This window comes from Cyanistes caeruleus, chromosome 14 (genome assembly GCF_971803275.1).
Source record: "Cyanistes caeruleus chromosome 14, bCyaCae1.hap1.1, whole genome shotgun sequence".
In the NCBI taxonomy this organism is placed as follows: domain Eukaryota; kingdom Metazoa; phylum Chordata; class Aves; order Passeriformes; family Paridae; genus Cyanistes; species Cyanistes caeruleus.
Genome location: NC_141714.1, coordinates 2,035,726 through 2,063,689, shown reverse-complemented (window position 1 = coordinate 2,063,689; position 27,964 = coordinate 2,035,726). Strand labels below are relative to the sequence as shown.

The following is a 27,964-nucleotide window of genomic DNA, read 5'->3' as shown; positions in this document are numbered from 1 at the left end:
GAAAAAAGCTCAGGCATGTGCCCAGCCCCAGGCACTCACTGCAAATAATTAATTATCAATAATTATCAATAAACCTTGTCCAGCTTAAAGCCTGTGGCAAACTGCTGTCAGCAGCAGGGTGAGCCATGGCAGTGACCAGGCTGCTCTGGAGGGGTCCCTGCCTGGAAGGATCTCCACTCCTTCTGGATTTGCAGCCCTGTGACACCCCAAGGGAGGTTTCTCCATCACCACACTCCAACCTGGTGATCAGATACTTGTCCTAAGAGCCTGGATGTTGCTGGGATCATCCCAGACCTGCTGGTTCTTCCCCCTGCAGCAGCTCTGCTCAGCAGCTCTGTCCTTAGAGCATTCCCAGAGCAGCTCCACCAGCAGCAGGTGAGGCTCTCTGCTCACCTTCACATCCCTCATTCCCCTGTTCCAGCTCCAACTCCCGTGGAATGCTGCCCATCATTCTGCCCCAGCCCGAGCGAGGCTGCACCACTGTCTGCTACAGGGCATCCATCTCTCCTGGAAATTCATTTTCTGATCCATCCTTGGATCACACCTTGCTTTTTCCAGGCCATGTCACGCTGTCAGCTCCCTGTCAGCCTCTGGTCCCCTGGTGGAAGCCAGGCTTTGTCCTGGGCACGGGCTGGAAGCTGCAGCAGGCCCTGCTCTCCCTGGGAGCCTCACCCTGCTGCCCTGTGCTGCCAGGGATCTCAGACCTGCTGGCTGCTTCTCTGCAACCCTGGGAATATTCCACATCTTCCTCTGCAGGAAAATTCAAGGCTTCAACCACCTCTCTAAATAGTCCACTTTCACTATCTGGGTAAAATTAGCCCCAAGTCTCAGCACTGTAATAAGGAAAGTTATTTCAGAAGCAGAACAAGGTCCCAGCTTCCTCCAGCCAACAGAACCTGAAATAAAGCAGGGATGTGTCTGCACTTTGCTGAGCTCCTGAGGAATGCAAGGCCAGGTGCTCACCTGCAGGTCAAGGCAGATTCCCCTCTCCTCCACTTGCTGGAAGAGAAAGAATTTTGGCTTTTCCATCATGTGAAACAGCAGAGCCCAGGCAGAGCCCACCCTGCTGAGGGCACCTACAAACGCTTCACTGGGAAGGAGGAGCCAGATATGACATTTTTAACACTTTTCCCTTTTTTTCTCTGCAGAATGATGCACATGGCTTGTGTCAAATCCTAAAGAAGGAACAGGGAACCAGCCCTGAACACGTCCCTGCAGAAGGTGTGGTGGCTTCCCACCTAATTCCACCTCCAAACACCTTCTCCTACTCCAGGACTGTTTCCCACTCGGCAGCTCCTCCTCTCTCACACCTCAGTACCAGCCCCTGCCAGGGCTCAGCACATCTGTGCAATGAGAACCAGCCCACACACCTCTGGATTTCAGTGAAAGAAAGAGATGTTCAGGTTCACCAGACCAAGTTACGTGGGCAAGCTCAGCTTCTCCTGGAGTAACCACATTAAGAAAATTAAATTTCACCAAACCATTAAAGAAATCAATCTGAAAAAGATCCCCACTGCCAAATTACTCCAGCCTTTCACATCATTTTCCAGCAATCCACCCGCAGGAGTTTTTCTCATCTTGAATAAATAGTCATTTTTGCACCTAAGGGAAGACAAAAACATTTTCTATACTTTCAAACATTCTCTGGCATCTCCTTCAAGCTCAAATCCTCAATACACCCTCCAAACTCTGGGGAAAAACGTTTGTTCCTTGTGCTAAAAGCTCCAGAAACTTTCCTTCACTGGCTGATGTTTCTGTGACTCGCTTTCCTCTTACATAATTCAAGGGCCCAAAAAAGACATAAACAGCGAGGAACAGAAATGCTAAACCAAGGCTGGTCTCCAAAGCCCAACTGAATGGGAAACCTGAAACAAGAGAGACTCAGCTTCTGGAAAAACAACTTTTTGACAGCGCAGAGCATCTCCCACGCCCCAGTGCCCGCTGCTCCACCTCAGGTCAGAGGGACTCAGAGCTTTCATGTCACACAGTCCAAGTGGAGACAGCCTTCCTCAAACCAAGGGCACTAATTATATTAATGAAGGCTTAAGGTCAGTACATCCCCATCAAGCCCAAATTGCTGTTTCCTGAATTAATCCAGGATTTTCCTTCTCCGTCCAGTTTCAAGCAGATGGGAATCCAGAAAGCACCAGTAAAATCAATGTCAATATGCTAAATCCAGTAGATTTAATTTTTGAGTTTTAGGAGAGTGAATGAGATCAGGATTGGGTCTTCTTGTGCCAGGGTAGGATTGGTTACCTACTCCTGCAGGATTCCTGGTAAAGGGAAGAATAACAAGGGAGATCAAGAATTAAGGGGAATGAAAAAAGTAGACAAGTCATCCAAATCTGCAATAAGATGTGACTACACTTGGATAATTCCCAGGCATTTTGTGAGTATCCAAGCCAAAAAAAAATCCAGGAAAGAATAATAAACATGCACACAGCCCCAGGGGCCACAGCCATGCACTACCAACCCTGTACATGCAGAGGTGCAGGTACAGCCCCCACACAATAATGCCATTATCCCATTCCAGCTGCTCCAGGCCGTAATTCCTTACACAGAGTGGGATTTATGGACTTTCTATGTCTTTATTACAGACAGAACCCAAAACTTCTGCGAACTGCTCAGTGGGTGTGTGGTTCTGCCTCTCAGAGCCAAGCCTGGATGAACCCAGGGGCAAATAACCCCCTGCTCTGGCCACACTGCCCTGCCAGCCTTGGAGCCTCATCCATGGAGCTCCAACCCCAGCTGCCACTGCTGTGACTGAGGCCAGGACCTGCCTGAAGGAAGGGCTGGGACAGGCAGGCAAAGGTTAAAGCAGAGGAACACGAGGTGAGGAGCTGGAGGGGTCAGCACTGGAGGTCACCAGCGCTCGGATCGAGTGTCTGGACACAGCACAGCTGCTCAGGGTCCTCTGCACAGGGGATCTGCCTCCCAAGAGAAATCTCTTCCCTCCTATAACCCACTGAACAGCTCAGGAGTGCTGCCCTGCCCAGGCTCTGCAACAGTGGAAATGTGGGAAATCTGGGACTGCCAATCTCTAGGAGTGATTCTTGTTCTGGTGTCTAACCTGGAAACACTGAGTGCCACCAAAACTAAGCAGCCCAAGGAGAAAAGGGACATGCTTGGGGAGGGAGCACCGAGAAGCAGCACAGCAAAACCAGCCACATGCCCAAAACCTCTCCCTGCAGCTCCTCAGCTCTGCCTCAATCCTTACTGCTGCTTCGGTGCCTCTCAGAGCTACCGCACGTGTCTGTGAACCTGCACTGCAAACCTTCTGGAGAAGAGATGAAACACCCCCCTGAACCTTCCCTCCAGGAATGAATGCCTTTTATTTGGCCAGATTGGATGCTCTGCCAGTCACTGCCCCCCTCCAAGTCCCCATGTTGGGCAGGCCCAGCTGTGAGCCCCTCGAGCTGGGGCTGCAGCTCCGCGTGTGCCGCCAGCTTTCCCCTTATCTCCCCTCTCTGCTCGCTGCCCTCCCGACATCTCTGCAGCAGCTTTCATCTGAGCATTCCCCTGCACTGGGAGCTGCAGAGCTCTTCCTGGCAGAGCTTTCCTGGGCAAGGCAGATTTATCCTGATGCATGCAAACGATGCCAGCGTGCAGGAACTTGCTTCGGACAGAGCCGGGAGTTTGCAGTGCGAGGCTGCTCTGGAAATGTCACTGTGCAGGATCCGAAGGGGCTGCCTCCACCACCTCCTCATTGCCAAGGCCATCAAGGTATGTGCAATGCTTCCTGCACCTGGGTGAAAACACTCACAGAGTCATCCCTCCGTCCATCTGCCCATCCATCCATCCATCCATGGATCCATGGATCCATGGATCCATCCATCCATGGATCCATCCATCCATCCATAGATCCATCTTTCCATCCATCCATGGATCCATCCATCCATCCATGGATCCATCTGTCCATCCATCCATCCATCCATCCATCCATCCATCCATGGATCCATCTGTCCATCCATCCATCCATCCATCCATCCATCCATCCATGGATCCATCTGTCCATCCATCCATCCATCCATCCATCCATGGATCCATCTGTCCATCCATCATCCATCCATCATCCATCCATCCATCATCCATCCATCCATCCATCCATCCATCCATCCATCCATCCATCCCTCAGATCTTCCAGGCTCACAGAGAACATCCCAGCCATGAGGCAGCAGTACCGTGCCTGTCTGACCTCCCTCAGGGCTGCAAAGCATCACTTGGCATTACTTACTACACTTTCAAGCCCCAAGTCCACCCAATTTCTCCTAAAAGGTGCTGCAGGTACACAGCTCAGCAGGTCACAGATCCATGAGCTGCTACCAACCCTGCATTTTCAGCTTCTCAGCACTTCACAGCATCTCATCCCAAATTCCTTGCTTCAACCAGCACAGAAACTCCTTTTCTCCAGCACCTCGGATTTTTAACAGAAATTAAACTCAACACAGTACAACCTTCTCCCATATCCTCCTAAACTTGTTTCATCCCCACTGCAAACCCAGGGCAGAGGGGCTGACAGGCACAGAGTGAGCCTAAGAATTCTAAAGAAAAACACAGAAACTGAAGAAAACCTAAAGAAAAATGAAACTGAAAACTGGGTTCCCCCAGCAGGACGAGAAGGAAAGCACCTGGTGTCCGTGGGAAAAGCTGTCATGGCCCTGCAATTCCCTCCCTGCAGTGCCCCAGGCAGTACCAGGAGTTTTTAAATCACTGTTACCTCAACCATCCTCTTTTCATTTGTGCCTTGTAGAAGGGAGATTTGTCTCTGTTATTTTTAAACTGGAGACCTTACAGATGCCAACCTTTGCAGACCAGCTGGCAGCTGGGATGGTGCCCGTGGGAAGGCACCGGAGCCACGGGGATGCTCAGCCTCCTGTGGCACAGCTCTGGATGGAAAGGAGCATTCCTTGCTTCCCTCTACTCCCCATCCTCAGTGCTGGAAAGAATTCCAGACTCAGATGGACCCAAGGGATATTCTGCAGAGAAAACCGTGGGCTGCTGATACATGGGGGTAATTCTGGAACTGAAAGCTGGAGGGACCTTCCTTTATTTTGGCTTTTTTTAGAGTGTTTTTTTAGTGTCCTGCATGAAATTCTCATTCTTTCAGTGGTGCCTCTGGAAAATTAGCAACAGAGATTTGCTCTGAGCTTGTAAGCTCCTGTCTGTATTAATTTGCAACCACTGATTGAAGGTTTTCTGTGTCTGTGTGTGCTTTGGTTCTGAAGGACCATGAGTGGGATGAAGGTCCCACAACAGCAATTCCTCCCTCAGCTTCCTTTTACTGCTTGAGAGTTTGGCACAGAATATACTGAGGGCCCAAAGAATGGGTGCACACACCTCCAAAACCTCTGTTCCATCTAGATCTACCTGCTCAGAGCTGTGCTGCTGGCACAGAAAGCACATCAGCCACCAGCCTGGCGAGGGGAACAGAGCAGCCTCACAAATTATTAAACCCAGAGGAAACAATGCTCAAATTCAGGGCAAACCCAGCTCAAAACCAGCTGGGAGAAGGAAGGACAAGGAGATGTTGAGGTAGAGGGTAAACCAGTCAAAAATGCTGGTGTGGTGGTGGTTGTGGTGAGCACCAGGCCAGCTGAGAGGGCATGTCCTCCACCAGGGAGGAGCAGCAGCCTGGCTGGGGCTCCCTGCAACCTCAGCTTGATCTTTCCCATTTTCCATCACCACAAGATCTCAAAGTGTGCAGCATTCCACACTGTGGAAGAGCAATTCACCTCAGAGCAGCTCATCATGCTCAGTCCCCTCTCCCCCAAAAACAACTGGCTAGCAGGTTTTCCTTGGCTGGTCAAGTTTAATTTAATCAAGTTTAATTTAATCCCTGCTCCAAACCAAAGCTCAGCTCCCTGAGCCAAGCTGGGATTGTCACACTGACTCCAGAGCACGTGGATAATTCCCACAGGCCATGCAGGTGAGTTGAGCAATTGAAAAGGAAGACACTGGGGTTTGCAGAAACACCAGCAGCTATCCCTTCCCAGCCTGGCAGATCCACTCCTCCAGGAAAGCATCTCTGCCCCAAAAGGCTTCAGAGCTCAAGGCACTCCTTTGATGCTGTGTGCAAACCTTGACACTCAGGATCATGGATGTCAGGAGAGGATGGTATCTTAACTGAGAGGTAAGGTGAGAGATAAGATTCTGCATTTCCATTTCATTTCCCAGTGCATTTCCTACCCATGTCCTTCTGCAGGCAGCCCTGTGGCATTCCTGGGAATAGCTCTGGGATAACCACAGCCAGACCTGGGAGAAATCACTGTCCCTTCTTAAATATTCCTACAGACTTTCTGTGCTCTAAACACACAGCAGCCCTGAGCAGTCACTACTGGAGGGTGAAGGCTGCTCACTCTCTGCCTTTGCAAGGGATCAGCCTCAGGGATGGACGGTTTGGAGGAAGAAAGTATTGGAGCAGTGAATTCTCAGCTCAGACTCCTCATTAGGCAACACTGAAAAGAGGGAGGTGCTGTGGAATCCCTGAAAAAACCTCCCATCTGCATGGCACAGCAAGGAATTGTTAATTAGGGGAAGGTTAAAGACGAAAGGCTCCTGTGGCACAGTGTCCTTCAGCCTCTGAGAGCTCCCGTGAGCTTCCTGCAGGAGAAATGCAGCCACATCCTTATGGCACCTCAGGGAATGCTGTGAGTGAAGGAAAGACAGCAATATTTATTCTGCCTGCTCTTCCCAAGTGCCACGGACAGGGACACAGAAGGGATGCTGCTCACCCTGTAAACACACAGAGGAGATGTGGGAGCAGAATTCCAGGGAAGACTGCAGGACACAGAGCATCCCACCTGCAGAGAGCACAGCACCAACATCCTCTGCCTGGTGCAGCAAACTGGGCAAAGTACACCCAGAAATAAAGATAAAACAAGCTAAAGACAAGCCTGGCATCCCAGAGGAGGAAACATCCCAGAGCCACAGAATTCTGATGTGCACTAGCTCTCAGCTTAACCCAACAGGGGCTTTGGATTTTCAGACAGAGAGTAAAATTCCAGCTACACAAAAACATCCCTGCTGCTGGATTTTGGGGATTTCTCTCTAGGTCTGTTTCAAACACTCTGCCACCCTCTACACATCAGGAAACATCAGCTGTAAACAACTGCCAGGTCTCCTCTTTATCCACAGAGCTTTATATTCCCTCAAACTCCCAAATAATGGTATATTTTGTTACACTGGCCAAAAATAACCTTGAAAATATGCAAAGAGTTATGATTTCTGACCTTCAAAGTATTGTAGTTGTGACATTTCACTTTGTTATTCCAGCCATGAACAAATAGCTCTGCTAAAATATCTGTCACAAAGTAGTCCCCAATGCCCAGACCACAATAATCTTTTTTAGCAACTAAAAAGGTTCTGCTAAACCATTATGAACTTAACTCCAGGAAAGAAATGGAAGAGCTGGAGCACCAAGGCAGCAGCTATTCTTGTTAAATTGGTCTCAATTTTTCAGGGATCCTGTTGAACATTATAGAGGTCACAGACTGTGCCACGGTGAAAACCTGAGTCTCTAAAACCCACGGAGTTTAATAAGGAATGCCACATTCCCAAACTGCCTCAAATGTTTTACAGGGTATTATGACTTTCAGTTTTATAGGTCCAAAACACTAACCAAATAAAAAGTCTATTTCTCCCAGATTTTCAAGGTTCAGTTTTTAAAAGGCCAGAGGCACAAACTGTTCCTGTGAGCCAAGGAAGCCTCAGCCATCAGCTTCCATCACAGGTCCAGCCATCCTTCCCAGCTCTCAGGTTTTGTCCTCCCCGTGCACAAGAGCTGATTCCCACGTTAACCCTGTGCCATTTCCTTTTTTCAGCTTTCCTCCTCAGAAAATCATGGAATGCTTTGGGTTGGAAGGGACCTTAATGCTCATCTTGCTCAGGCCATGGGCAGGGACACCTTCCACTATCCCAGGGGGCTCCAACCTGGCCTTGGACCCTTCCAGGAATGGGGCAGCCACAGCTCCTCTGGGCAACGATATTCCAAAAGCTCTTTTTGCATTTTTGAGATAAAACTTCTCCTAAAAATCTGAAATCAGCTGTCATGGGACCCTTCAGGCTGAACAGCATCAGCTGATGAAGCTCAGGACCCCATGGAATCCTGGTGCCCACTTCCCTGGGCTGGACAGTTTCCCTAAATTTCCTCCAGGTAGGTCCCTGTCTCCTGTAAGCACGGCTGGAACGGACTGAAGGGGTTTGTGGTTATCTCCCTCCTCCTGCCCTCATGGCCACGCTGGTGAGGGGCTGGGAACACAAACCCTGTGAGGAGCAGGTGAGGGAGCTGGGGTTGTTCAGCCTGGAGAAAAAGAGACTCAGAGGTGACCTCATCACTCTCCACAACTCCCTGAAAGGTGTAGCCAGGTGGGGTCGGTCTCCTTCTCCAGGCAGCACTGACAGAACCAGAGGACACAGCCTCAAGCTGCTCCAAGGGAAATCCAGGTTGGATATTAGCAAAAAGCTTTTTACAGAAAGGGTGATAAAGTACTGGAATGGTCTGTCTGGGGAGGTGTGGAGTCACCATCCCTGGATGTTTAACAAAAGCCTGGATGTGGCACTTGGTGCCATGGTTGTTGAGGTGTTAGAGCTGGGTTGGACCCGATGATCTTGGAGGTCTCTTCCAACCTGGTGATTCTGTTGAAATCCTGATCTGTTCTTCCCTGGCAGCCTGAAGCCCTGCCCAAGGCTGTGCCACACCAGTTCTGATGGACACCAGGAGCTCAAGGAGCTCCATCCCCCTGGCCCTGACAAATATCTGCAAGCAGGGGCAGGAATTATGGCAGTGCTGGTGCTGTGGCACCTGTCCAGCTGGACTGAAGCTGTGACATTCCTTGGGGTCAAACAGTGGCTTTCCAGGCACTACCAGTGGATTTACACTTTTCATCTACTCCATGCTGGGGCTGTAAAATTTCATCTTTCTTTCTGTGCTGCCCTTCCCTCCTAGATTCATTTAAATAACAGCTCTTTTTGTGGGCATTGTAAAGCTCCATTCCACATTTGGGCACTGTTCAAGAGGATAAATTTCTACAGAGACCTTCTGGGATCTGAGGGGGATTCTTCAAGCACATTCCTGGTTTTCCTCATTGGATCACATCCTCTTTGTCCCTTTCAAAGGGAGTCTGACCTGTCACACACCCAGCCAGGTACTGAAATATTGCAGCTGCTTTCTGTAGGGTGCAGATATTGAACATTACCTCCCCCAAAATGCAAGCAAGGATGCTCAGGACCCGTGGCCTTCAGGTCCTTTGGGTCAGCTCAAATCAGCTGCTGGAAAACGTATGTAAATGCTGCTTCTATGGGATTTCTTCTTTATTTTCTCCCCTCATGTTTTCCAAATAAAACCCAATGTTTTATTTCCCACTGACTGACAGCGCAGTGGCTCAGCAAATTAACAAAACCATGCACAACTGTGCCTTGATTACTCCCTCTCTTTTATTATGAAAGAAAATGTCCAATCCTCTAATTTGACTCTCCCAGGAGACTTTGAGCAGTTTAGGAGCAGCTTCTCACCTCGGAAAGAACCGGCTGCTCCTCACACAGCCACACATCCCACTGCTGATCCCAGCAGAGCTGCAATCCAAATCCTGCCAGGCTGACTCCAGCAGTGAGGCCAAATCTCTGCTGCCTGGGACTGAAATTCTTATCAGATACGGAGTCTTTAGGCTGGATTTTCATCTTGATGCTGAGCTGCAAACACCAGCTCTGGCTAAGCCGAGCTCTCCAGGGACACCCATCCAGCTCAGGGGCCATCGGTCACCACCGTGGTGCCACCTCAGATTAAGGTGTCACCACAGGCCAGCCCTAAGCACCTGCCTCCTCACTCATGTTTTAGTGTCCCTACATATTTTTAACTCTTTGTGGTGCAGCCTGGTGGGCCCTGTCCCAGCGCTGGTGTTCCCAGTGTGTGGCTGCAGCTCAATATATTCACGAGCTCTGGATGGAGCACTCGGCCCCTGCCAAGTCCCAGGGAATGTTTTCCAGGGATCCCAAACTGGGAGCTGGGGGCAGCCCAGCCCTGGTGCTCAGCCCTGCCAGCAGCACAATCCTGGAGTGTCACTGCCTCCATCCATCCATCCTTCACCAAGGAGAAACATCCTCTGTGATCCTTGCACAGGGATGAAACGCTGCTCTCCTCACTTTCCAGCACTGTCTGGAGTGCTGCAGGTTTGCTCCAACCACAACCATGCTCGCTGCTAAATGTTGAGCGTCTCGCTCCCTCCTCCTCTCCCTCAGAATTTTTCCTCCCCTGTTCCAGCCAATCGTGCAGGGGAAAATTCCAGCCTGAGCTTCATTAGTATAAGATATAAAAATAGAAGTGCATTATCTTTTGTAGTTCTCTCAGTTGATTCAGTGGCAGCATGAAGGTAAAATAATTAAATGTTTGTCTGGTGATAAAAACAAGCCCAACAGGAGAGACTGGGCTGAGCTTTTCTGGAAGCTGAGTGTGGAGATCTGGGGGTTCTTGTGCTCCACAGACTTTGCCCTCTCCATAGCTACCAAAAGCATGATGATGCCTCCCTCCCTCCTTCCCTCCTCCTCAGCTCCAAAATAAACACAGGATGGAGGCTTCAGGAGAAGCTGGCAAATGCCTCTGCTGCAAAGCACAGACCTCCCGCAAGAACTTTTCCTGCCATCTCCCCACATCCTGCCTGGCAATTCCCACAGCTCCTCCAGAAGCTCTCCCAGAGCCAGGAGAGCTGCAGGAGCGGGGGGGTGTCTGTGTAGACCAAGGTCAACACAGGAGATGTTCAAAAAACATTAGTGAGTTGACTTGATCCTTCATCAAAATACTTTCTGCTTTTCCTTCCTAACACTTCACTGCCCACGACGTGGCAGGCTGAGCCGATGTGACAAACTGTCGAAACACATTTTTTTTAACAGAAAAAAAAATAAATTAAACCTAGACTTGAAAGGTAAAACTGGCCCCTTTGAGTCCCTCTATCATGTGTGACATTCCTGCTGGAAAAAAAGGGCTCAGAGAGCAACTTGCTGGGAAAAAGCTCCAATGAACAGGTAAGAGCTCCAGTCTGCAGGGAGCTCCTGGGCTTCACCTTTTAAGCTCCAATGAGTTAATAAAAGCAACCACAGAGGTGCAAAAGCACCTGAGCATTTGTCAATCCCCAGACACAAACATAGGAAAAGATGCTGTTCATTGATTCCATAAAGTAACAAGTGAATTATTGCCTAAATCAATCTGCTGGCACCAGCAAAAATACCTGCTCCCCAAGGGAAAGGACCATCATTTCTCCCTCTCCAAATCCCCCCTCTGTGCTTTATTCCTGCTGTTGTGGTGGTAATGACCTATTTACCACCAGGATGGAGGGTGGCAAATCCCACCCACCTCCGAGTTCCCTGCTGGAGCCTGAGATTGCTATTGATGAGCTCCGTGGTTTGATGGAAAGGAAATGAGTTGAGTTTAAGGGCTGCTGGCACTCTCTCTGGAGAAATGCCAGGGAATTTTTAGACAGTCTTCAACCCAACAATAAAATGCCATGGATGTGAGTCAGAGTGGATGTGAGCATCTCCGTGGGAATCTGGGAGCAGCCAGCTCTGTCTGCCCGTGTGACATCCCTGCCCAAAGGAGCCACCTGAGAGCCCAGGTGTCCAAACCCTCTAATTTGGGTCTCTGGAGCTGCACACAGCTCAACACTCCCTGCATGCACCTTTACACAGCCCTGGGATCCCCCAGCACCCCAGCAGGTCATTTCTCATCTGGGGGGCTGCAAATCCATGTCTTGCTCACACTGTGTGTGTTTGCAACATGAAGCAGCCTATAGAAATTCTCTATTCTTAGTTTATAAATACATCAGGCAGTAAAAATCAGCAAGAGACTAAACCTTTACGTTTGTCTCCACAAACTTTTATATCAAAAGGATTCTCCTGGAAGCAGAGTGGTTTAAATTATTGGTATCTTATGTCAGTGCATGACAGCGTAAGACGAAAAAACTAAAACCTGACAGCTGGAAAAATCTTGTGACTTTCTAACACACTGGAAAGCTCCAAAGTCTTAGCTAACCAAGAATCTGGTTCATGATTTTAAAGGTCTTGGGCTCATGGCCAAACTCCCAGAATCTCCCCTGTGTTCTCCACTTTTAGGTCCATGAGGATGAGCAAGATCCCTGGAGTTCCAGCTCGCAGATTTAAAATGGCTGGAGCTGCTGCAGGAAAAGAAAATGGGGGGAAAGTCTGTTCTGTGTTTATGCACCAACATCAGGTGAGGAGAGGTTCTGAAGAAGTAGCACGGGATACAACAGAATTATCTCAGAATTTTCGAAGAAGAACCCAGTGCTCTTGGTAATGAATACAGGAGACTTTTTTAACATCAGGCCTTGAAGCTGCTGGACTCAGATAAGGCTCCTTGGCCTTGTCTCTGCAGCAGCGCAGCTCTCCCAGCACTGCCTGTGCTTCCTAAGGTCATCCATAAATCCAGAGCACTTCTGGCCACACCACACACACCAGGAAAGGCTCGGGGCAAGCTGCTGAACTGCCAAGATAAATCCAGCTCCTGCAGCCAGTCCACCTCCATCAATCTTCTCAAAAGCAGCAATCCAAACACTGATTTGCAGGATCTCACTTACTTGTTTCTCCTTCTTTAGGATCAGTGCCAAACCCAAGACTTATGAGCAGCTCCTGGCAACTCTAAATACAGCCTCCACCAAATCACCACCAGAGCAAACCCTGACCTTCCAATGCAGCAGGTCCCCAAAGAACTGGTGGCAATGGGACACTGCAGCCAGGGATGGATGATGGATGATGGATGGATGGATGGATGGATGGATGGATGGATGGATGGATGATGGATGGATGGATGGATCATAGATGGATGGATGGATCATAGATGGATGGATGGATGATGGATGGATGGATGATGGATGGATGGATGGATGATGGATGGATGGATGGATGGATGGATGGATGGATGGATGGATGATGGATGGATGGATGATGGATGGATGATGGATGGATGGATGGATGGATGGATGGATGGATGGATGGATGGATGATGGATGGATGGATGATGGATGGATGGATGATGGATGGATGGATGGATGGATGGATGGATGATGGATGGATGGATGGATGATGGATGATGGATGGATGGATGGATGATGGATGGATGGATGGATGGATGGATGGATGGATGGATGGATGATGGATGATGGATGGATGGATGGATGGATGGATGGATGGATGGATGGATGGATGGATTGATGGATGGATGATGGATGATGGATGATAGATGGATGGATGGATGATGGATGGATGGATGGATGGATGGATGGATGGATGATGGATGGATGATGGATGGATGGATGGATGGATGGATGGATGGATGGATGATGGATGATAGATGGATGGATGGATGGATGATGGATGGATGGATGGATGGATGGATGGATGGATGGATGGATGGATAACTCTACTGCCCAGTTTTCCAGCACAGCCAAACTGGTAAATCTCCCATCTGTTAAAACCTTGGATCCACTCCAGGTAATAACAATAGATCACCGCCTTCCCCTGCTCCAGCCTCACCCAGGGCCCATTTCCAGAGCCCTTCTACTCCTGACTCCATCTATCCTGGGGAGCTTTGCTGCCCCTCTCCGCAATCACCATCAGAATAAACTCTGTTTTGGGCACACCTGGCTGCTGCTGTCCAGAGGTGCCTGCAGGAAAAGCCGTGCCTCTTGGAATTGGAGGGGCTCTGGGCTCCAAAAACCAGCTTGGAATCCTCTGTTCTGCTCACGATCCAAAGGAAGACTGTTCCTTTGAGAACCTGTTCTGGTATTTTTTCTAATCCCATGAGAAGTGCCCCATGTGAAGATACTTCAGTTCTTTTCCAGAAATACAAATCCATGGCCTAGTGGAGTACATTTTCTGCGTGTTCTAATTTGTCCTGACCTCCAGCCCCAGATTTCCCTTTATAACACACTCCTCTATTCTTAGTTTTACCTCCTGCACTGTATCCTTCCCCCTCTTCCACTGCACTCTCTCCATTTGGAAAAGCCTGAATCCTCCCTTTCCCTGCCTCCTTCCCAGAGTGAGGATGGTTCTTTCGCCATCAGATTCCTCCCAGCTCACCCTAACCTGCTGCAAACTCTGTTCCCATTTCTCTCTGCTGCTCCAAGCCAGTATTCTAAACACAGACACACTTTACACTGCAGTGACAGCCTCAGAGCGACACGGTGAGGGGGACACGCTTGGAAGCCAGGAGGGAGGTCAGGGGAGATATTCCAAACCTGGAGTCCATTGCTGCTGGGCCATTCTGTTGGGAATGTGAGTGTCTGACTGTCAGGATTTCCTTGGATTGCTGGCTCAGATCTCACCTGTCTGTGAAGCTGCTGTGTGATCTTTGAGGAGCCTGGCCTGTGGAGCTCTGTCCCTGCCTCACCGCCTGTCTCCTTCTCCAGGCAGGACAAGAGGCAGGAGCAGAGCAAAGGGACACTCTGAAGGCCACAGCAGCACAGCCTCCCTCCCTCCAGGAGCACAGGGATCACCCTGCAGCCCCAGCTCTGCCCAGATCATCCCTGCTCAGTCTCCACACGGCCCCTGCCAAAACTGGATTCAAAGCAAGGCACCCCCAGCAGCCCCAAATGCTGAGGATGGAGCAGAAACAAGGTAAAACCTCCCTCACAAATGCCACCAAATCCAAGAGAAATGTCATGCTGGCCTTTCAGGAGACTGCTGGGAATGACATGGATGACATCTGTGAGAGTCAGGACTTAATTCTGCCAAATTACCAGAAGCCTTGAGCACTGATGGACTTTCACCAGTCTCTGAAGGTGGGAATCCACTCGGTGAAAGGAACCTCCAGGAGATGAGGCAGCTCTGATGCCTGTGCTGCACATCCCATGGATTTAAAGCAGGTGATCAAAGAGCACAGCATGGCCCCAGCTCTGCCACTCACACTGAATTCCTGCCCAGGGAAAACTCCCTGTGAGGGGACAACAGCCCGGCCCTGACCCTCAGCCTGGGAGATGTGGGGTGATCCTACAGAAACCCCAGGGCTTCCACATGCCAACATCCCGTTCCCACCACCAAAACCACTCCAGGGTGTTCCTCAAAATGCAGCAAGAGGCAAAGTCAGAGCAGAAAGCCCCAGGACAGCCCACACTGCCCACCTGCCACACATCAGGGGGACATCTCCTGGCCACTGTGAGGAAGGAGGGACTCAAACTGTGGGAGAAGCTGAAAATAACAATCCAGAAAGCTGCAAACATCTGGGAGGCCAATGCTCTGCTCTACAATTCTGCATTGATTTCTTGCCTCAAATAGATTTCTAGATGGATTGCAATTAAAATGAGTTACACAATGCTGGAAAAACATCACTCATTTCCGCTTCAGATTTTATTTTTGCATCTTTGCTTTCTAGATCCTTTTGCGTTTCAACAGCCACTCCTTGGATCTTAACTTTTTTTTTTTCTTTCCACTCTTCTCCTAGCCAAATTGCCCTGCATCCATTTTTTACCTTTTATTCCAGCAAGGATGCTGCTGGTGGTGGCTCACACAGCCCTGGAACAATTCCCTGGGCAGTGGTAAAAATCCCCACTGTGAGCCCTGAGTGCAGCTGCTGAGCAAACCCACAGAAAAACCTCTGAGCATTTATCAGAGGCAATTCTTTTGTGAGCTGCCCTGAGCCCTCAGGATCCCCTTGTCACACACCTCCAGGACATCCATTTCCATCTATTGTCCTGATTCCTGCTCTGAAGCCACAGGGAGGGAGGAAAACGGTGAGGAAGGCTGGGCTACAAGAAAAAGAGATTGACTTTGCTGAAAACTTTGTGAAGCCAGGCCAGCTCCCCCTGAAAAGGGCAGTGCTGCCACTTTCCCTGCTCCAGCCCTTTGCTGGCCATTCCTGCATAGGGATGGATGTGAAAACAAGATGATAAAACATGGCATCTCCAGCCAGCAGCAGAGATGTCACACACCAAGCCCAGCTCCCCTGAGCACCAAGGCTGAGTTTTACAGCTGGGACAGATAACCAGAGATCAATGAGAGAGAGCAGGATTAGAGGGGATATTGGGAAGAAATCCTAAATCCTTCCCTGTGAGGGTGGGCAGGCCCTGGCACAGGTGCCCAGAGAAGCTGTGGCTGCCTCTGGATCCCTGGAAATGCCCCCTGGATGGGGCTTGGAGCAGCAGGGGATAGTTGGAGGTGTCCCTGCCCATGGCAGGGGTGGAATGGGATGAGCTTGAAGGTCCCTTCCAATCCAAACCACTCCATAATTCATGATTGCATCATTATGAGCACAGCAGCCCCTCTGCACGTAGCCAATACAACCTCAGTCTCGGGCTGCTGTGAATAATACAAAAATCTGCTGGTATTCCCAAGCCTTTGATCTTCATTTGACTTTTGAGGGTTTTCAGGCACCATTTTCATTTAAAAATAGAAGAAGTACTCAAGTATTTATACAGCACAAAGGCTTTAAAGGCTTTTAAACTTCAGAAAAGATTTTTAAGATGCAGGAATGAAGAATGTCAAGTATTATCATCGCTTGAATTTCAACCTGAGTTGGAAAAACCCTGCAAAGGTAAAACTGTCTGCAGGAGAAACAGAGGCAAAAAGGGCAGCAAAAGCCACTGCAGTGACAGGGAGGTGTTTCCAGCTGTGGGAGACCTGCTCAAAGGAGGAGCAGAATTCTCCTTTTCTGACCAGCTGAGAAAACCACTCCAGACATGTCAGATCAGGAGGGAAGGTGCCCCAGGGAAAAATCCTCCTTTTGGGGAGAGGGTGACCAAACACAGAAGCTCAAAAACGAAATATTTGGGAATTAAGATGTGAGCTCGTGTCACTCAGTCAGAGATAGCACTCCCAGCCAGTATCCAGAGCATGGCTGGGCTGCCTTGGGTGGCTTTTGTGCCATTCCTTTGTGCCCCATGAGCCTCTCCTGGCTGTTTTTGCTGGCTTTGGGGTGGGAATTGTGGATACCCCAAGTGGTTCTGCCCCAGAGCTTACACCACAAGAGGCTGAACAGCTACTCCAAAGCTCCAGGTTTTACTGAGGTATTTCTACTTAATGCAGATTAATTTCTCGACAGCACAGAAATACCACAAAAGGCTTAGAGAAACAAAAAAGCCTCATTTAGATGAATTAATAACAGAGAGCAAGTGTATTATTAGTGAAGGCTCTAACGAGGTGCAGAGCCCTTCTCTAGCTGCAAAAACAGAAGGCTGAGCTCTGACGCTGCATATGCAAAATATTTGAGGCCAAATGAATTTTTGGTGGAGCCCTGCTGACATCACTGTTGGAATCTCGGGTGGAATTCAAGATGTTGCTTTAAATTAAAGCAGGGAGCTCCTGGGTGGGAGCTCTGCTCTGCCAGGGGCCCCCGCAAAGCCCCAGAGGGTGAGAGGCATTTTTCATCCATCTGCTCCAATCCCACCTGCCTCCAATCCAGCACTTTTCATCCTCACTTGCCAAACCCTTGAACAGGAAAGGGCAATTTCCTTCTGTGCATTTTACAGGAAGAGAAACAAAGACGTAGAAAGATGAAACAGCCCCTGCAGCATCACCCTGGCTGCTGGAGGTGGGGAATGGGGGGCAGTTCCCCCAGATCCCAGCCCTTGGAGGGTCCCACCACTCCCCAGCTGCTCCAAACACTGGGCAGACACAGCTCAAACCAGGCTTTTCAATAAAATATGGAGAGCCCTGATGGATGGTGGACAGAAAAGCCCATCCCCTCTGCTGAGCTCATTAGAATTTCTGGTTGTAACAGAGACTTCTGTGGTTTTAAAAATATAGAAGATTTAAATTCTCTCGTCTCCAAACACCAGGAACTGGAGAGCTAACGGGGGTGAAGACAGAGTGCTCTGGATAAACAGGTTATTCCATCACCATCAATTCCTGTGTCTCTCTCAATCTGCTCTGCAGAGAGTGCCTCAGACACTGTCCCAGACAGGGCACGGAGCTGCTGCACTCCTGCTCTCAGCCAGCGTGGCAATTTACTGCCTCCTTGGGAAGCCTTTGATATTGGAAAACCACAACCGAGCTTTCTCTTTGCTTGAAAGGCACCCACGGGCTCAGGCACAGCGAAAGCGTTTGCACTGCCCTGAGAGATCAAAGTGGCTCAAAACCTTTGGCTTTTACTGGGCAAATAAAAAACAAACAAGGCCTTTCCTTCCTTTCCCTTCACTCTGCTAATGCCCATTCCCCTTCCTAGGCTTTCCAGGCATCCTGCAGGAATTCAGGCTGGCATTAGGGATGGAGCAGGTACCTCTTGCAGAAAGCTACAAGTGAAGAGGGGGAACGGAGCCAAGAGACACCAGAGAATTTTCCTGGGCTTGGATCCCTGGGCTCCTGAATTTCCTCTCCTCTAAAATGCCCCATAACCCTTTTGGGGTGGGGTATTTTTGGGATTGTTCCCACCCAGGGACTCAGGGAAATTTATTTTTTTCTCTTTTATTTCGAGCTAAAAGCACAGTGGAGAGCTGAGAGCAGCCACCCACTGCTCCCATCCCTGCCCGTGCCAACGCTCACACGGATGCACCCAGCACGGAGCATTCAAACCCCTGACATTCCTGCTGTCTGAAGTCCTTGGATTTTCATTTGTGCCCCTCTGTGTGTCTGTAATTCCTGCTGCTCCCCATCCCTGCCCGGCCAGCACTGAGCGAAGCGCGCATCCCCTGTCAGCCCCCCCGAGCGCCAGGGGGATCTCACAGGGGCCACATCCAGCTGCAGGAGCCTCAAAATGGTGCTGAAGCCCTTCTGGAGCCTGTGTGGGCAGGGCAGGCATGGCGAGGGAGAGGGGGAGAGCCGAGGAGCAGCAGCCCAGGGCTAAAAGTGGATGTTGACTTCACTCTCCCATTTGGGAGTAGGTGGAGGAGGTGGGTGGCCGTGAGCAGAGGGGAGGCGGAGGGGGCAGCAGCTATTTCCAGCTGTACTCATGTGCCATTTCTCTCAGTGCTGAGATCTGAGAGAAAACAGCAGGAGGTGGGGAGTGGGGGGAACCAAAAAGGAAAATCACAGACTCTGTGCAGGAGAACATGTTAAGGAACAAGAGAAAAGTCGTTACCAACAGCACAACCCTGAGATTCTACCAGTACTGGGGGGATTAAAAATATAACAAAACCCAAGGCTGCTGGGACTGCTTCCCTGCATTGGACACAAGAGGACAGGATGGAAATGAGGCCACTGATTTGGGGCTGGAGCCAATGTGTGGCCCCAAAATGATGGTAAAAGCTGCTGCTTGCAGCAAGCCTCCCTCCTAATAAACTGCGAGGTTTTCTTGGCTCCCAGAGATTATGTAATATGTTCTTGCCTGCTGCTGCTGCTGCTGCTGCTGCTGCTGCTGACTCATATTTTCCAAAATATATCTGGGAAGGAAAACATATGCACATGTGTTTTAATCCATAGGTTTCCCTGCCCATGTCCAGGGCGATGCAGAGGGAGGTGCATTGCTGCCTGCACACGCGTGTGCACATGTGTGCCCTGACGTGTGCGGGGAGGAGGGACAGGGACAGCCTGGAAAAACAGAGATTAAAACCTTTTTTCTGCTGGAAAACAGAGATTAAACCAGCACTGCTTGCTGGGGCAAAGCACAGCAGCTCTGTACTGCAGGAGGGAGCAGGGAAGCCATGGGGAGAGATGGCAAAGGGAGGAACACCGAGCGCATGCTGCCGACAACCTCCAGCCAAACCTGGGCTCTGGGGACCAGACCCAGACTTGTACTGAGCTTCAAATCCAGCTGGGAAAATGGGGATTGTGGCAGCTGGGGCCACAGTGACAATCTGCAAATGGCAGTGGGCTGAGAGGGACATCAGGAGCAGCCTCAGCACATGGCTCAGCAGCATCCACCGCTGCAGAGGGGTGCTGGGAGCAGCAGTGCTCCCTGAATTCCACAAATCTACAGGCTGGCTCCTGTTAATGCCTGGGAACACACTTCCCAGGCTCTGGGTGTGTGCTGAAGAAGCCAGGCTTCTCCTGGCTGAAGATTTCTAACTCCAAGGCAGCCTGTTAGTCTTAAGCAAATTTGTTTCCAGCCTGCAGGTTTGGGAGGTTTAGCTCCTCTGCTCCGTGCCTGGGTGCACTTTTAATTCTTTAGGAAAGACTTTTTGACAATTCTGCAAAAGCCTCAGTATCCAGGAGATAGGATCGATGTGCTGCTGGGCATTGGAACAGAGATCCATCTCCCCTGGACCAGAGGAGACTGAAAATCTATCCAGATGTCAACCCCTGATCACCAAATGCCAGCACAGCTCCGCGCCGATGACAGCCCGCTCTCCTTGCACTGCCTGCTCCTCGGGCAAAAGCAGGGGACAATTCCCCACACTGGGACAGGTGACAGTGCCCCTGTCCCTTCCCACCTCACCTCTGGAGAGGGAACAGACACTCTCCTTCATCCCTGCATCATCCTCATCCCCGTACAAGGGCTGTTGATATTCCCTGCCTTACACATCCAGAGTTAAGACAATTCTATTTTAACACCTGAAACTTCATCAGAGCCAACTGCTCCTTCTCCCTTCAGAGCAACTTTAAAATGTTTCATCTGCATTCAAAACTGTTTCTATAATTTTTACTTTTTAACTTAATTCTCCTAGAACTTCAGGAAAGAGCAAACATCCAGCGTGCCTAAAAGGCTTTGGAATAAACCTTAAAAACAAACATTAAAGATTGATCACGCTTCTTCAAGATTATACTAAAACTGACTGAAGCTCAACTAGATAAGCAAAGAGAGTTGCATTAAATTAATCAGCACCTTATCAAGCCAGGAAGAAAGAACTGTAGATAACAAGCCTTCCCTAAATTTGGTATCAGAACAGAAACTTCAGTGCACGACGTACTGAGAGAACCTTGTCAGATTTACTGAACACAATACAGGGGAGTGGAGCAGCAGAAATAGCAGGGGAATGTGGTCCATAGAAATGCTTTGAAAAAACCCTGTTTTCTGATAATGCCAGCAGGAGCTGATGCTTTTGTCAAATGGAATGATTTTACGTGACAAAACTTCTCCCCAGATATGCCCAGCAAATTAACCCACTCTTATTGGGGTAGAAGATGGATCTTTAGGGCTTTGCTCCTCGCTCCTGCTGGTGTAGCTGAGGCCAGACTGAATTTGCACCATTCCAAGGGAACAATTCCGAGCACAATTCCGTCCTTTCTGCTTCCCGAGCCCTCGGAGTTGGGCCGATTCCTCTCCCGGCATTTCTCAGCGTGAGCTGCAGCCGCTCTCACAGCTCTGAGCTCCCGTGCAGGGGCTCAAAACCCCCAAAACTGGCACCAGCAGCAGCTTAACCCTTTGGAAACCTTGGGACAAACACCCCGAGCACTGAGAGTGAACATTCAGGGGTTTTCCTGGATGGCACAGGGCACCGGGCAGGACATCCCTCAGAGCAGACAGCCTCGCTCCAGGAGGACAGGAGGACACATGGCTCATCCCACCACAGTGACCGGCCATGAAATCCACTTGGGGCTTTATGCAGGGACAAGAAGGGAGCACAAAGAGCCAGGCTGCTGCTTTAACCGGGGTGATGCTACTTATGGAGCCCAGGGCAGGGCTGCCAGCCCTCCCCAGCACCCATGGGGGTCAGTGCCTGCCCTGCCCGTCCCAGACAGGTCCTGGAGGAGGGGAAGGGGCTGGGGAACAGCTCATCCCTGGAGTCTGAGCCCAGCCTGGCGAGCAGGGCAGGCTCAGCGCATTCCCGGCTCCGCCGAGGCGCAGATGCAGTCGAAAATAGCCCCACGCTGGCTGCCAGCAGCCCATACGTTGTGTTCTATATGTCTCAGCTGATGCAAAGCAAGGGGCAGGCGCTGAGCCACATGGCCCTTCACATGGGCACAGCCACACTCGGCTGCTCCCGGCTCCAAAATCCCCCAAACACATCCTCGGGCTCTCTGCAGCTCCTCAGCGCCTGGAACCAGCCCGGGCCTCCAGCACCGCCCCACGGCAAGGCTTGAGGAACCCGAACGAGCCAGACCCCAAACACGGTGCCAAACACCCTCCCCACACCCTGCTCCAGACCCCAGCCCCGCTAACCCCCATCCCAAAACGTGCCGCTGCGCAACCGCCGCGTGCCTCAGTTTCCCCAGCTCTGTGATGGTGCAAGGGGCAGCTCCCCAAAGCAGCACCCTGCTATGAAATGATATCTGTGGGGATAAACTAGAGACAGATGAAATCCAGACCTAATTCTTTAAATCCTTGCAAGCACGCACTCCCTTCATCCCCCAACGTTCTCTTTAATTCGGGTGCTGAAGCTTTCAGGCTGCCCAGCAGCACAGCTCTGGGGGCTTCCTGCCCTTGTGGACACCCCATCAAGGTGATGTTTCTGACCACGCCAGAGTAATTCTCAGGAAAACCAGGAATAAGGAGCAGAGGCCACGTGGCCCTTTGCTGGTTAGAGCCAACCCAGCCATCTGTGGGTGCTTGCAGATTAAGACTCATTTCCACTCAGGAAAGAAATTCAACCACAACTAATAAAATAAAGACAATAAATCACGGTTCCTCCAGCAGCTCTTCCTCTAGGAGCATCTATTTTTAGAGGGAAGCATCAATCACCACAGCTCCTGCTGTCTACAACAGCTCCAACAGGCAAAACCCAGGTCGGCAGAGCTGGGCCAACGTGGGCACACACACGTCCCCACCTGCACTGCCACTGTCACTGTCCCCCAGGCAGAAAGGGGACACAAGGAGAACATCAGGCATGGCTACACCTCAGTACTGTGTGATATTCCTCTGTCCCAGGTGGAAAAGAGAGGCCACAAGGTGACAAAGGAACAAAGGAACGTGCCCAAGGCCATACAGTAAATCAATGGCAAAGCCAGGATATGGCAGAACCATCCTCTGCCAGCCCTGGAAGCCCTGCACAAGAACCCTCTTCAAACAGGACAATTCTTACACAATTATTAACATTTGGGAGTTTTCCTCAAGCTTCCCAACTTCTCCTCATTGGAGACTCCGCAGCTCCAAGACAAATCCTTGCGTTTTACCAAAATAGCTCTCCCAGCGTTTCACTGGGCACGATTATCACACCCAGCTGAGAAAATGCACACTGGAAATGTAAAACACAGGAGCCTCCCCGGGACAGATCATCATTCCAGCACGGAGCACACGGACACAACACATGCAGGCAGGCACGGCACACTCAAACTGAGCACACAAACCGAGCACCACAACAAAATGAAATGAAAACACACACACAGGGGTTCTAATCACAAATTGAAACTGAAGCAACCCAAAAAAAACCACAACAAAACCCACCAAAGAAACCAAAAGGAAAACAAAACAAAACCAAGAACTTACATGGATTTTTGGTAATTTTCCTTCAGACATTATACACAGCAGCTGGGCTGTGTACTGAATACCTGATCCAAAAAGAAATATAACCACATTATGCAAACAGATGGGGGCAGGAGTCAGGTGAACATGCAGCTCTTAATAACAATCATCTACGGGCTGAGAAAGCACCTCTGCATTCCCCCAGAAGGGCTGGCACCGGGGCACATCTTCACTCCCTACACAGCAAAAGCCGGGGCTGCGCTGCTGCCATCCCGGGGGAAAAGCCAAATGGCAGGACAGGGCAAAGCCACCGCGTCACAGAGCAAGGAGCTGTCCCATCCCCTCCAACTCGTCATGGGAGGTTTTAAACAGAGGTGGGAAATAGCCAGGGTGGGGGAGGAAGCCTTTGGAAACCCGAAATGAAAGCTCTTTATCTGCCTTAAAGAATGAGCATTAAAAGCGCGGCGCGGGCAGGACAAGCCGGGATGATCCCGGCACTTGAGCTCTCTGGGAAGCGCTCGGAGAGGGGCACATCACCCTTTCCCCACGCTGAGGAGGGTGCCTGAATCTTTAAGACAGTGAATTGCTGCTCAGGAGGAATGGACTTTTTATGGACTGTGGGAAACGGGGTTGCTATGATACAGGCAGAGGCATTTTCATGAATCCTGTGGCAAATAACATCGAATCCTGCTTAAGCAGACAACAGCGAGGCAGGATCGCCCAGCCTCAGCACACACACAGCAGCAAGCACTCAAAGAGATTATATGCATCACAAATATGCTTTTTGCAGACTAATTCCTATTATTTCTTTCTTTGGAGCCGTATTTTCCAGAGGGTCAGCGCTTTGATTCCTTTAAAGGAATGATCCCTCTGCTTCACCCCTGGGTTTGAGCATCCCCACAAAGATGAAGAAAGGCAGAGGAGTCACGGGGCTGAAGCAGCCCTGGGGACGCAGGCGTGACCCCGATGGTCCCACGGAGCTCTGGGATATGGAAAGTGCCGATCCCAGGGGTATTTCACACCCGGAATGCTGTGGGCACATCACTTTGGGGCACGGGGATGTAGTGGGGACCGGCAGTGCTGTCACCCCAGAAAAGCTCCAGGGCTCACCATGGGCTGAGCCGCTGTGCCCAGCTCGGCAGGACCGAGGGGCTCCTGCAGCAAAACAAACAAAACGCCAAACTGCAGCTGCCAAACCCCAAAACTGGGGCTGGGGCAGGGGCTGGCACTGAGGCCTGGCGTGGGAAACAGAGAGCAAACTAAACAAGCAGCAAGCCCAGCCCTCGCTCACTCTTTCACCACTCATTTCCTCTCTTTCCCCCCAAAATTCCAACAGGAAGCCCGAGATAAGGAGAACGGTGCTGCTACAATAACAAAGTTTGCGCTGCCAACTTTCCTATTGCTCAGTGTGAACTTTCCTTCTTTAACTCCACCAGCCTTCAGGAGAACAAAAGGCAAAAATTTGTAATAAAATCACATGAATTCTCCCAAGCACATTCCGTGACGGGAAAAACTCGGCTCCCAGCGCTCCCTCCCAGCAGCTGAGCGTGCACAACCCCTCGTCCTCCCCATGCAGCCCCAGCCCAGGGATGGAACCACAGGGGCATTGCAGAACGAGCCAGGAACATCCAGCACCAAACACAGCTCCCAGATATCTCCCCAGGAGTACAAGCTCTGCATCAAGGAATGCGCCCAGGAAACCGCGGTAGGTACTGGGCATTCCTCGTAGAAATCGTATTGAAAGGTAAACCTTAGTGCCAGAGAGCCCTGAGAAAATCAACATTCAGGCACAGCCACAGCCCACTGGAACTCGCTGGGCACTTTTGGGGTTGGGTTTTTGCTCATTTTTCCACCCTTCCTCCTCCAAATCCCTTTGTCGCTCAAGGCTGCTCCCCTCAAAGGATGATTTTGGTTTCTGTTTGATCGATTCCCTCTCCATGGTGATCTCAGCTCATTTATTACCTTTCCAGGAGATTCTGCAACCTATAAAACTAATGACACAGGATGGCCAACAGGCAAATAGAGCAAATTTGAGCTGTTTAACAACCCAAACCGTCCTCAACATCAATTTTATTCACTTGGTTTATTTTTTTTAGGGAAGGAGATTGACTCTGTCTCCTGTGAAGTGAAGCAGGTACCTCTTGCAGAAAGCTACAAGTGAAGAGGGGGAACGGAGCCAAGAGACACCAGAGAATTTTCCTGGGCTTGGATCCCTGGCTCCTGAATTTCCTCCCCACTAAAATACCCCGTAACGCTTTTGGGGACGATTGTTCCCACCCTGGGACTCAGCCAAAATTATTTTTTTCTCTTTTATTTAGAGCTAAAAGCACTTTGAAAGTGCCAAATTTGCCGGATTTAACTCCTTTTCCAATCCTGCCACCATCGAAAAGCCATCGGCTCCCGAGCCCTGCTCGGCATTTAACTCCCAGCACACAAATCCTCACTGGGAAATAACTCCATGTCTCCATCTGTAACCTCCAGCTTTGTCTTTATCCATCAGTTACAGGATTATTTTTTTCTCAGAGAACAGCAAATAAATAATAGACAGCTGCCATTAGCATGAACTAATTAAATCATCAAGGCAATAAAATTCCAGTGACCATCAGCAAAGATAAAAACATTTTCAAACTGATATTTTTGCTTGTTTTAAGCAATTCTTATTTTTCTAGAGGGGGAAATAATATATTAAAAAAAATTCCCTAAGACCTCTAACAGAAGCACAGAACAGAGAGATATTTTCCAGAGGAAAAGGTATTACCATTTCCAGACATTCCCTTCGTATTCTCTCCAAACTTCTCGTGCTGGATGCCCCAGCCAGCCCTGCTTCCAAGCTGTAAACATTGCAATTTCAGGCTAGAAGCACCTCTAACTGCTGGACACCTTTGCAGCAAGCCCATAATACACAACTTAGCACTTCATTTTCCAGAAAATCAATGTAAATAAAGTCACACCAAGCAACCCATCTCAAAAGCTCGTTATCCTTGAGGTGGGCAAAGATTTTTCTTAGATACATTCCCCAAAATTTGATATATACACACACATGAAAGAAAGAAAAGAAAGGCAAAATCAGATTTCTAGAAAATCATAGCAAAACCCAACCCCTCCGTATCTGTTGCTTTAGCAAAGAAAAACAAAGCTTGCATTGCCCTTTCTCCCTTTTGATCTTTCCTTCCCAATTTGCAGAGACAGAAACCACGTATGACCAGAATAAAAAAAGCCAGCAGGTTATGTTTCAGTCCCTCTCACATCTCTAAAAAAAGGAGCTGGGTTACATCAGTGTGGACATAGAATTTGGAGGCTTTGGGGTTGAATCTTCAGAAATCAAATCAAATCATCAAGGCAACACAGATAAATAAACTAAGTAGAATTTTTCTCTCTTTTTTTTTTTTTTTTTCTTTTGTGGCTGAATGTTATTTTAGCAAAGATTTAATCCTTTAATAGGATTTCTCAAACACCCCCCTCCCCCCTTAAAAATGCCCACAGCTCGATTCCATTGCACACACCAGCACCTCTCACCTGGCACCTACATGGTTACTCTCACAGACATTGCACATTAACTGCTCGCTAGAAATCACACACAAAATGACTTATTATTAACTTGAGCCTCTATTTCAAAGGAAAGCAAAACAACACAGCCAGTGCTCACCACAGCCAGATCATTTTCACTCTGCTGCTGCCTAAAGAAGCACAGCTCTATCTCGCCAGCACACAACTGGATCACTGTTATTATTTATCACATTTAAAACCCCGGCAAAAGCAGCTACAACTTACAGGCATACTTAAACGACAAGACATGACAAAAGATTTAGGGAGAGATAATAATACCAACGTCATACATATCACAGCGAGGCCATGTTGAAGCTCAACGCGTTTCCCCCCTCAGTAAGAAATTCTCTCTCTCTCTTTCTCTCTCTCTCTCGCCTTTCTCTCTCTCTCTCTCCCGCTCGTGCTCTCTTGTTGAATTGCTAGTGGTAGTAGTAGCCCCCAACAGCTCAGGAGAAAAAATCCATTTAACGAGTGCCCAGGAAGAACATGAGTATGACATTCACAAGCAATAGCACCACAATCACTGCAAAAACGACCACCGTTTGAACATCCAAGGTCATGGTGCAATGCAGAACACTGTAGTGTTCGAGGTGTGGGGCTGGCAGATTTGGAGAAGTCAACCTCTGCTCTGTAAGACTGTCCATACATCCACCATGCTAGAATAGAGGAGAAAACTGTTCCTGGTTTTGGGTTGGTTCGTAATGCTTTGTGCTCTGCCTTTAGTTTCTCCCCTATCTGCTGTCTCTAGCTCATTCTGAGCCCGCTAAGTGAAGCATCATCACAACCAGTGAGCACTCGGGATGCAAAAATCCTTCCTTTAGGAAAAGAGCGAGCGCTGTCTGCAAGCTTCTCTCTCTGTCTCGTCCCCCCTCTCTCTCCGGGTCTCTCTCTCGCTGGCTGGCTCGCTTTTTAATTCGTCAAGCCAGTGCAGATACGGAGCCCGTGTGAGTGTGACAGCTCTGCAAGCTGCTGCGGCTGCATCCCTCGGAGCGAGGCGGACCCTGGCGCATACAAATCAGCTCCAGTGACCAGGCAGCGACGGCATCCCGGCTGTCACTCAAACGCAGAAGGAAGCGCTGGCTCCATAAATACGCGAGGCTTCCGCCCGCCGAGGCAGCGAGCGGCACGCAGCCGCGGCTCTGCCCCCGCTCCCCCGGCGGCTCCGGCCCGGCGGCTCCGAGTGCTCCGAGCCGCGAGCATCGCGCTCCG

At 49.9% G+C, this 27,964-nt stretch overlaps 2 protein-coding genes across 17 annotated transcripts in view; both read right to left on the bottom strand.

Moving 5' to 3' along the window:
• ARHGEF9 (Cdc42 guanine nucleotide exchange factor 9) overlaps positions 1-27,964 on the bottom strand; it is a 188,862-nt gene that overhangs the window by 75,065 nt on the left and 85,833 nt on the right. The window contains exons 1-2 of one of the 16 annotated variants that reach the window (XM_086850904.1): positions 27,046-27,213; positions 23,234-23,295 (exon numbers count right to left, since the gene is read on the bottom strand). The exons of 11 other annotated variants lie outside the window; for them this stretch is intronic. In XM_086850904.1, the coding sequence (XP_086707030.1) occupies positions 23,234-23,263 (30 nt within the window). In that variant the 5' untranslated portion in view covers positions 23,264-23,295; positions 27,046-27,213. Of the gene's footprint in view, positions 1-3,617; positions 3,746-23,233; positions 23,296-27,034; positions 27,412-27,964 lie in introns of those variants that run through there. 4 more of the 16 variants (XM_023926766.2, XM_023926770.2, XM_023926769.2 and 1 more) reach the window with 4 other exon arrangements.
• LOC147650493 (uncharacterized) lies at positions 27,220-27,399 on the bottom strand. Its single transcript, XM_086850908.1, has one exon. The coding sequence runs from the start codon at positions 27,397-27,399 to the stop codon at positions 27,220-27,222; it is 180 nt and encodes a 59-aa protein (XP_086707034.1).